This window comes from Arvicola amphibius, chromosome 2 (assembly GCF_903992535.2).
Source record: "Arvicola amphibius chromosome 2, mArvAmp1.2, whole genome shotgun sequence".
In the NCBI taxonomy this organism is placed as follows: Eukaryota; Metazoa; Chordata; class Mammalia; order Rodentia; family Cricetidae; genus Arvicola; species Arvicola amphibius.
The window spans coordinates 165,854,798-165,865,763 of record NC_052048.2 but is presented as its reverse complement, the minus strand read 5'-3'; the positions used below and the strand labels follow the sequence as shown (position 1 = coordinate 165,865,763).

The 10,966-nt window shown below is 47.4% G+C and overlaps 1 protein-coding gene across 2 annotated transcripts in view; it reads right to left on the bottom strand.

Annotated features, from left to right (window-relative positions):
* Window positions 1-966: 966 nt before the first annotated feature.
* The window catches only part of St7 (suppression of tumorigenicity 7), a 232,166-nt gene continuing 222,166 nt past the window's right edge, over window positions 967-10,966 (bottom strand). For both annotated transcript variants that reach the window (XM_038318939.2, XM_038318940.2), the window contains 2 exons: window positions 8,403-8,542; window positions 967-1,291 (listed from right to left, as the gene is read on the bottom strand). In XM_038318939.2, coding sequence (XP_038174867.1) covers window positions 1,196-1,291; window positions 8,403-8,542 — 236 coding nt within the window. In that variant the 3' untranslated portion in view covers window positions 967-1,195. The remainder of the gene's footprint in view (window positions 1,292-8,402; window positions 8,543-10,966) is intronic.

The following is a 10,966-nucleotide window of genomic DNA, read 5'->3' as shown; positions in this document are numbered from 1 at the left end:
AGTAGATATAAGGAGAAGTTAGCCAACTCTAAGGGCAGACCTGGTGCCCTGCAAATTACCCACCCACCCCACGGCCCTCAGGTGGAGATCAGGAGCCCACGCCCTAGAAGGAGACTGCATGGTGCTTCCTGGAACACTACCTGCCTTGATGAGCCACAGGAAGAGCGTGGGTCCTAAATCAAAAGGGCAAGTATGCAGAAGATGGACTGGCCCGAGGTGGTAAATAGTACTTTTCACCGCAGATAGAGGATTCGTGGTTGCTTAACTGAAGCCATATGCTCTGCTAGGTTTGAATCACGCATGAAGCTTTGAAAGGTGCTGAGGACAAAGCGATCATTTTGGTTCCGGTCGCTAAAACGCTCAAAGAATGCTCAGATTAAAGTGGCAGGAATGCAAACGTGACAAAAATGAAAAGGTTCTGCTGGAGAAACATTTAAAATGGTATTAAGGGTGGGACGGCCAGGTTCTGTGACAGACTGTTGACCTGTAGCTTCTCACTAGTGATTCCTGGAACTTCAGTAGAGTCCGTGAAGCTAGATCAACCACCCGAGGCACATACATTTGTTTTACAGGGAGTGACATTCGCCCTGGAAATCTGACTTCTGTGTGCCCATTTGGTGTGTGAGGACACTCGGTTTGGGCACAGTGCTTTTGTGGTTCTATTTTTTTTCCTTTCTTTTCTTACTTGTTTATCTAATTTTTTTTAAAAAAAATGTTGGACGCACAGAAAACAGGGCCCTTTACAAGGCAAGTGCTCTACCACATCTTCAGCCCTGAGATTCCATTTTTCCAAGCCACCAACTCATGGGTTCTGAGCTCTGCAGAGACTAGTTCTGTCAGCCAAGAAAATTGCAGTATGGACTTAGCAGATTACACAGCTTCAGAGAACAGCACAAACCCACCAGTCTCTTGGGAATACTGGCAAGTCTAGGGTTGGAAGGAAGATATAAGAAGACACACAGGCTGTTGCAATACACAAAAGTTTATTATTTTTTTTACTTTTTCTTCAGTTTTGGAGGCAAAATAAAATAGAACTGAACATCAATAAATTTTGTACAACAAAAGGAGCCTTTACTAGGGAACTGATAGTCCACGGCCAGTTTCAGATCTCAGAGTGGTATCCCTTTTCAGAGACATGCTCTCCTGCAGTCCATGAGAAGTTGGCACAAAGATCCAGCGGAGGCTGGAGGCGCCCTCAGATCCGAGTCAGCTGATGCCACAAACTGGAGGGGAGGATGCTTTCCACTTTGTCCATCACAAAGTTCACGGGGGCAAACAAAGTGCTGAGGAACTGCAGGGAGAGCGGAGAGACAGCCGTCAGGAGGGCCTGTCAGGACTAAGATCAGCGCCTTCAGCACGCCAGCGTCTGACCAGAGTTCATTCTGAAAGCCTCCCAAGGCTACAGCCCTCTTCATGTTTACAGGAAGTGTTGGAAGCCCCACCCCCAGCGTGACAGATAAGAAGGAAGTGTCCGTGGACAGCCTCCCTCATCCTCTGACAGCTGCCACAACTCCTAGGAAACCAGCATCTATGAAGATGAGCATCATCCAAGAGGATGATGGGTGGGTAGTCAGTGGGTACAGGAGCTAGACAATGGTGATAACTTGGGCCACTTGACTGTCTGACTTGCTGTACAGCTTACTTTAAGTGGAACAGGCAATATAAAGAGTCAAGTCTCAATATCAGCTTGCTTTGGTTTCCTGATGTCTCCCAAATATGTGCACAGCCCGGGTTCCTTTCTAAACAGCTTGCTTTCTGTCGTGTAGCAGGGGGCTGAGGGCAGGTAGAAGGCTGGAACACTGGGAAGCCCTGTCCTCCAGGGAAGGCTGTTGGATGGACTTTCTTACTCGGTTACTAAATACTTCTCTGCTTTTCACACACAGAGAGCAATAAAAGTGTCTGTTAAGAAATACAATTTGCTTTATCAGATACCAATCAATTTCCAATCTACTCTGATGATGTTCTTGTGAACAACTGATTTCAATCACAAGCTCATATTGTGGTAGACGCTAGCAGAAGAGACGTCTATCCAGGGAGGAGCTGCATTGAAAAGATCTCTGCCTTTTGCCTCCTGAGAACCAAGGCCTTGTCTTGCTCAGGTTCAATACCTGGTTCTTTACTGTGGAGCCTTCTGCAATAATCCCTATCCATGGCACAATACTGACAATACTAACAGAAATTTTGCATTTAAGCTTAGTTTGGGGAGTGAATATAAACATGGAGTGGGAATATGGCTCTGGGCAAACGAATTTAGTAGGCAGTGGAGACAGTAAACTTAAAAGCGTTATCCTTACTCGTCACGTGTTCTACGGATTGCGGATCTTCAAAATAAGAGGTATGGAAGGCAAGTATTCCAGATTCAAGGACCTTAGAATGGGGTGTGTGTGTGTGTGTGTGTGTGTGTGTGTGTGTGTGCGCGTGTGTGTGTGGTGTGTACAAGTGTAAGTGTGTGTGCATGTGTTCATGTGTCTGTGTGTTTAATGAGTATGGAGCATACCGAGGAGGCCAATAACACTTGTAATTGCATTATCAAAAAGAAGTGGGAAAATTTCTCTATTCTGCTTTTTAAATCAATCAGATACATTTGCTTGGCAAGGCAATTAAGTGCTACACTAGAAAAGGAGACCCTAGGATAAAACTTCCCCTCCTGAAGGCTCAAATTTGAGGTGTAGAGGGAGCAAGGGCATCAGGATGTGGACAGAGAAAAGTAATACATATAGACCATGCTAGCAATCAGGTCAGACACCCAGGGTGTTGAAAGGAAGAGAAGTCAGGCTAGAGTAGAGGGGGAAGTGTTGAAAGACCAAGCAAAGCTCTATAAAGTGAGGCAATCCAAATAGACTCCAATATAAGGAAGATCAAAAGGTGAGCTGCTAACACTAAGGATGGACACAGGAGCAAACTGGGCAGTCAGGAGGCAGAGTCAGAATATGAACAGGAAACCGTCAGATGGCGACCAGTGCAGTTTCACCGGAGCCCAGGCAGAGCTCAGACTGGCTGGCAGCCTTGAGTACCAGGACAAACATGCAGCTGAGACACAGGCGGCAACAGGTGTGGTGATTCCCTGCGCAGCGGGTGTTAAGAGTCACAGTCGTTTCTGATGACACGAAAGTGCCCTTTCGTGAGTATGCCAAAACACTCGAGAGACATACCCTGCAGGATGGATTGCCCATCCTTCCCAGGTTAGAAATGGACTGTGTCCCATCATGTCTGAGGCTGGAGGGCACGAGAAAACACTGGGCCCAAGAATGGATAAGCTCTGAATGGCAGTCTCTGAAACTTTCCCCCCCAGTCCTAGTTATAAAAGGATAATATAGACAAATAGACTCATCGCACTAATGTAATTATTAAAATATTATTAAAATAAAATATTATTAAAATGTAAATTGCATTTACAAAATTATATGGGTACATGTGTATCCAGCATACACACTGAGGTGTGCCATGCACAAGGACGGATGGCCGGGGCTGCAACGGGGACAGCATTTGCCTACAGTATCAATTCCATAAAGAGTGATAACTCCAAATGAGAAAACTATGGACAAATCAGAGATTCCAGCAGGGACTGGAAGGGACAGCTCAGCAAGCACGGTGATATCACTGGTGGCCGTCACCGGGCAGCTTTAGGAAGACTGGAGTTGGAAAGGCATAGAGGACAAACTGCTCAGCTCCCTCCGAGCCAGAGCCGTGGGAGGAAAGGCATTCATCCTCACTGTCTTCCCCAGTACAATTGCACACCATAAACTGTGGCATCGGGGTCTCCACCAGAGTGCACCCTGAAGGGAGACAGGCTGTCAAAGTAGCTCAACAACAGAGCCGTTGTGCTTGTTTGCTTCTTTGTTCTGGGGAGAACTGACCTGACTGAGAGAAAAGATTTGCTTTTAGGTCTATCATTGCCTCCTTTCCCCCCAATGCATGCCAAAATGCAATGCCTTCCTTGCTATATTTTATCTGCATGGAACTTCTCACCGAGGTTCTATGAGGAAATGACAGTCCAGTCCTCCAATGTTTGTAATATATACATACTCTCGCTCCCTCATATCCTGAATGGGTGACTGAGAAAGGCCTCTTTTGAGTGCTTTCTGGTAATTTCACCTATTTACCCCAGCCGAGGGGGACCCCTCTCATACCCATGCCATCTTCCTTCTTAGCACCCTCTCCCTCCCTCCTCCCTGCACACACCCCTAAAAAAGCTAGTCGAGGCCTCTGGAGTGACTAAGCCCTTCCACTCACTAACAGACCAAAGTCAGCAGCTTCCATCGGGAGTTAGAAAGAGGCTGAAGGCACAAGCCTCAATCCTCTGGATGCCTCGGGCACTCAGCTGTTCCTTTAGATGTGTGGAAAACAATCAATACCTTTGACCAGAAACCCAACTAATTCCTGACAAGAAGCAGCAGTTTCATTTCTAGACTAAGGGGGAAATTTATTGCCTGAGAAGTTAAATCTGAATGAGCAAAACCAGGCAACTTGGATCAACCCATCTCTCTCAGTGTCCCAAACTCTGTCCAGAGGGCAGAGAGACATGGTCAAATTTCTAACCCAAATGCCCCATAACTCAATTAGTGTCCGCTGCTGAGAAAAAGCAACCGGGCCAATAAAAAGGAGAGAGAGGCACTTCAATGGCCCGGGTCTTCCTTTCTCTAAGACACTGTTACTTAGAGGAAGGTCACAGCTTGCAACCAGCTGGGTTCCCAGTGGAAACCTCTTGCTTATCTGAATAGGTTCCAGTTGCCCTGTTGCAAGCAGACAATTGACATCCCACTGTAATCAATATCAGACTTCAAAGAGCCCAGGCCTATAAGTGAAGACGAGGCACAAGTCAAGGGGTGCAGTCTCAGGGAAGGGGGGAGCGCAGAGGAGGAAAGACAGGCCCTGAAGAGCAGAAGGTCAGAGTGCTGACCTTCCCACGTTCCGTGCAGAGCTGGGCCTGCAGTGATAGCTGACTTATATGAGTAGCCTTATCGTGAGAAGCAAACATTCTCGGAAGAGCTAGTCCTAAGTCATCGAGGTAGATTAGATTGCAGGCAACTAGTCGAAGCCTCTCTACTCAGGCCTCTCCAGTGACTCACTGTCTGAGTGTTGGGACTGGCTGTGTTAGTGAACAGACATGTCAGAGTTCCCACGCTGTGGAGCCTGGGGGGGTGGCCTTGCAATCTCTATGCATCTACTAAAAGTCCTCACACCCGGTATTATCTCAGGCCAGGACTGAAAAGGATCACTTTCTCAAGCTGCAAATGGCTGCAGACAGCCTCCAGGGCAGCTGCGATAACCCCCCCCCCCAGGTTTGCCAGAGGCTTTGTGAGAGGCCTGAGGGAGTGAGGAGGTGCAGACGATGCTGGCTGGCCTTGCCTTCTTGCTGCCACCCACCTTCCTTTCTTCCTAAACCTCACAGACCTGGGAAAGGCTAGAACTCCATAAGGACACAGCAGTTTCGATCCTCTGGGCAGAGGTTTGAAAGCACACTTGTTAAATCCAGGAGGAGCTGACCAAAGAACCACAGCTTGGTAGAGAGTAGGAACACTCTGAAGCCAAATCTCCTTCATTCAATCGTGTGATTCTAGGTGTAAAACGAGGAGACTAGAGTGTTGACTCCCCACCCCCGACTGTCTGTAGAATTCGCAGCTGTTGTCTGACCTTTCTAGAGAATCGATTTGCTATCTGCTCTCCTGATCTTTTTGCCAAAATGCTCTCAGGCAGCCTGCTTTCATTCCATTCAGTACTGTGGTTCTCCACCATGACTGCACACCTGAATCCCCAGGGAGCATCTGAAAATTCAAATGCACATGAGCCATGGGGTCAAGTAGTCAAGACGCCCTAGGAAAGGTAGCTATCAGCAATCTGTAAGCTTCCTTGGTTGTTCCAAGGTTCAGGCATACTGAAAGCACTAATTCTGGATAGCTGTCACCTGAGGAGCTATGACAAGGTGACTTCTCAAATGGTTTACCTTTCATGAGCTCAGACTCCTTAGAAGGCAATATAATCTCCAACTCCCACCCTCAAAGGCTGGTGGGGTTATTGCTAAAAATCCAGACTCCTGGTGTGTGAGCATCAAGATTCTGAACGTTGGTATGGCCAGAAGTATTATTGGCACGCTAGTGGCTAAAATTCCCTGAGATTCCCCACCACCACCACCAAGTATCCTCTATTAGCGTGATAATAAGCACTGGAATGACGAGGTGCTTTTGCACACATTTTAAAAATGCTTAAAAGGAACCAGAAAAGCGGGAGCAGCACTTATCCAGTTCCAGAGCTACATCCCGACTACACGCCGCAACTAGATTACACTCTGATCTCAAACTTTGGCAGCGACTTTTCCTCAGAGGAAGAGAACAGTGAACAGCACAGGGCCTGGGACCAAGGGCATTCAGGGCAGCAACTCGGGTTATGCTGACTTTAGAAAATATGTAAGAGACGTAAGAAAACTTAATTTCCCTGAAGAAAGGAGAAGGGAGTTCAAACTTCAAATGGGCCTGGAGTAGAGAAGACCTCCTGAGAACTTGCAAGAGAAAGTGATTTCTTGGGTGTGCTCCCAGTGGGAAGCCGACATAAACAGAAGAGCAGGAAAGTGGCACAGGAGGCCCAGTAGGGAGCTTGGAATGGCTGCGGGTGAACTGGGCATGATCGTAGACAGGGAAGCCCACGTGCAGCAGCATTCACGATTCACCTAGAAACACTCCTGTCCCAGCAACAGTAGGCACTGGGAGGAGCCTTCCAACTGTAGGGACATAGGTTTGGAGAGAAGGGAAGGAAAGCCCGCTGGCATCTGATATAAACATAGGTTTGGAGAGAAGGGAAGGAAAGCCCGCTGGCATCTGATATAAACATAGGTATACATCGCTGCCCATTCACTTACCAGGCCATATGAGAACCTACGATGTGAAGCTTTAAAGACGCAGATGGGAGAAAGGCACAGAAAGGCACTTGCCTTCAAAGACTGCACAGTCTAAAGGGCACAGACAATCCCTTACCAATCATATAGAATAATATGTGATAACACAGGCATTCATGGAACTCTGTGGGATCGTGGAGACATCCTGTTAAGTTAGGAGAAATGAGTACAGTATTAAATAAAGGAGAGGTCTTTAGGAGACAAGTGGAGTGGGGAGGCCATACGAGGCATGCCTTGAGTAACAAGCAGGACACGGAAAGCCGCTGAGATATGCAGGCCTGGTCCATCTGAGCATTGTGAGCACTTCACTGTGGCTGAAAAGTTGGGTCTGTGTAGGAACTCTGAGGAAGGAGGATAACAAGGCAAGCAAGGGCCTCTAGAAGACAAAAGGCTCTTTTAGTCAAGCAAAAGAAATGAGATTTATAGCTCGAAATAACAGAGAACAAGTAAGTAAAAGCTGGGAAGTGGTGTGCTTATTGGAAATTTAGAAAACTATTTCTTGCATTAGTGTAAGCAACAGAGTGAAGAGAAGAAGCAAGGAGACCAGCGGAGACATTTACACAGTTTAGGCAAGAACAGCATGCCCGTAAGCTAGGGGGAGGCTGTGAAGAGAGAAAGGGGCGCAGGACAGGGAAGGGAGGTCAACAATGTGGGCACTGAGGAGTGGGTCAGCATTTGGAAGTTGACCCAGACAGGGTCCAAGGCAGGAGGGGCCTGAGAGGACAAAGAGTTTGTGGCCTGAGCAACTGACTTCAGGCCTGGCAGGGCCACTGTGGAGACAAGAGTACAGACAAAGATCATCCCCATCTGAACTCGGACGGCAGGGAGATGACTCATGTTTTCCTCTCTGGTCCTTCTATTTGATACCTAGCTGTGGCAAAAATCAGGACTCTCCCCTTCATGATCCTGCAGAAATCAGCACTCTCTCCAGGGAAAGAGGGTCTTAGCAAGCAGGGCAGATGGCTTCCTACAGGGCTCCTTCTACTACCCTCTCACAAGGCTCTTAGTGGATTGTCCTATTTCTGAATGTCACGTTGGTACACTTCCATTCCAAGCTTTCACACTTTCTCATAGTTCATTGCCCAAACACACCAAGGGTTTGTATCCATTTAAAATATCACAAAAAATAATCTGTGGAAGCATAAATCTCATCCTTCATGAGTGAAAGACACAATATCTAAAGATTAGAGGTACCATTCATATACACGAAGCCGAATCCCATTGCTTGAGTTTCTCATTGGTGAGGAGTCCCTAAATTATTTCATCCTTTGGGACTTGATGTGCTTTCTGGAAGGCACGAGGATTTCTGTGGGAAAGGAGGTGAGGCTTCCACTAACAACCTGTGCTCTTACTTGATCCTTCAGCCATGGATTGCTCTAGTGATAATGAAAACTAAATGACTCTTCAGGGTTTCCGCCACATTGGTACAGCAGCCCGGTCCCCTCAGGCCCTCCCCTTGGCTCTCCGGGTCCACCTGTCCGTTGCCCAAGTCCCCCTCCCAGGAAACACTCACAGCTTTTGCGAAGACGCCCATGAGTTCCGGGAACTGGTGTGTCAGGAGGGCCAACATGGCTGTGAAGGAGCACAGTCCAGCCGTGAAGAGGATGAAGAAGGGGAGCTCCTTCTTGGGGTAAACTGAGACTTCATGGAAAGCTGGGGAGACCAGAGGGGAGCCATTAGGACAGAAGTGGAAGCATTTTAGGGACGCTGACGCTCCTTGGCTGCAGCATGTTAGAAATGAAACAGGCAGGACCCTGAACATTCCCCAGCTCCAATCTGCCCCTGCTGCCCTTGAGGCCTAGCTGTTCCTCCCAAGCCCAAGTTCCACCTGCAGCACTTTAGTGAGAGACACAGCAGGGTTAGCTTGTGGGTGTCACACACTCATGAGCAACATCTATGTTTAATATACAGTGTTCCTATCCACAAAGCAAATACAAAATAGCAAAACCTTGTCCAAATTACAAAATATACTTCCACAGGGAATTCCCAAATCAAGTGTGAGTGTGCACGTCTCGGTATATCTGTCCTGCTTTTATTTTACTGTATTTTAAATCATTATCATAAACAATATTAGTTTATCTTATATTTTCTCTTGACATTCTGAGGATGTCAGCGCAGAATGCTGCCCAATAGACATTCAGTGAGGATCTCATGTGTAGCCCTATGACCTTCAGGAGCAAGGGTCAAATTGCTAGGGTTATCCTACACAACTGTAGGACACCCCAATGATAAGTGTGCTCAAAACAATCATGCGGACTGAAGGCTTTTGGAGCATCTTTCATAGTGTTCAAATGGTCAACACTGGGTTTGGGTAAAACCAAAAGAGCTATGGTATCAAAACATAAAATACGTAATGAACTAGTCTAGCCCAGTTTATCACAGGCCTGCTTGTGACTATGCGGTTGGTAGAGATGCTGGCCAGGGGAATGGGGCTGTGTGCCCAGAGGGGAAACCAGCTGTGTGAGACCTGGCAGAAGGGAGTGTGAAAGTGTGGGGTCATAGCACTGCTATCAGAGCCTGCAGGATCCCAGTGACCCCTTCCCCCATCAAAATACAAACTACATATCCTTCATTGCCCATGAAGTGTTATTACTCAGAGCCCTAATCAACAGAGCTGAAAACAAAGAGCAGACACGATCTATCAGGAGGCATGTCGTATGTGAAAGCAAGCCTCCCTGCACACCCAGGAAGTCAGCCCGTTAAGGGACGAACCTGGGGCAGAGTGCATTCAGGGCCTACTATGCAAGCAACCATACTTTTAACTCTCAGAGAATGAGTAGTGTCTACAACAACTAAACCTCTTTCCATCTCACTCTCGAAATCCAACCCTCTAGGAGGTTCTGGAGCGACAGATACTGCACTTGAATCATGGTACCCATTTCAATGCATCTGAGCCACACTTTTCTTTTTCATAATATTGCTTTTTTAAGAATTGTAATGTGGTGTTAGTAGCTAATCTATATCCATGAAAACTTAATTGGTTTAACTAAAACATTTTAAAATACCATGCTTTTCAGAAGACTGCCTTCCTACCAGAAAACTGAAACTTCAATAAAGATCTCCCTGAAGGGGGCGTCAAAAGGTGAATTATGGACCCGCGTGGGGATTTCTGAAATAAAATTTAATGTCATGTGATGCACCCGATGCCTTTGAAATGAAGCGCTGACCACAGAGCTCCACAGAGCTCTCCCAGCTCTTTGAACATAAAGCACAGGCTGGGGCGATTAGCAAGGAAACAGGTGGCACACTCCCAGGGGGGCCTGGTCTCCTGGCAGCAGGCACTTTTGTATCCGGTTGCTACCATTCACCACTGCCTCAGTAAGGCTGGCATCTGCGATTTTACTACATGTCAGCTCTCCAAAGCCATTCTAGGAAAACAGTTATATATTCTATAGCTGTTAGATATTGGTGTAACTAGTGCTAGTAAAAAGGGAAAAAAGGTTGAAAAAGGAGGTGTGGGAGGAGAGAGAGAGAAGCCAAGAGGGAGGAAAGTATTTCCCAAGTCAGGACCACATGAAGAGCCTGGACATGATCCTTGCACTCGGTCTGATTGGATAATAGCTATTTAGCCTGGATTGTCAAAACAATGTTGTATTACAGTAAACCAAAATAATACTTTCCACATGTGGTGTGGCCCTTAGGCTGTGAGTTCCTAAGGCACTCGAGGGCAGGGTGTGCATCCTGCCCTCCATGACACAGGCTCAGCTCGCACGTGTGCTCTACACATGTCAGCCAGCTCACTCTGTGCAGCCCATGAGATGCTCACAGAACCGTCTGGTCAGGAGCATTGCATCACCATGGACAGCACACCACCCTTCTCCACTCCGGACGCTGCCTCTGGCAGCTATGTCGGTGACCTGGCTCTGCCCTCCCACCCGTGACTCAACTGTAGCTCCCTCTGACATCAGCTCTTCATCTTCAAACCCAGCTTGTACAGACCACCTGGGACCTGCAGGAGAGCCCAAGCCGAAGTTTCCATAACAAACCAGCCTGCAGAGAAGCCGCTCTCCATCAGTGCTCTGCGTGCTGATATCAATCTCTGCTAGACTCACGATAGCTCGTCTCTGCTAAACTTCA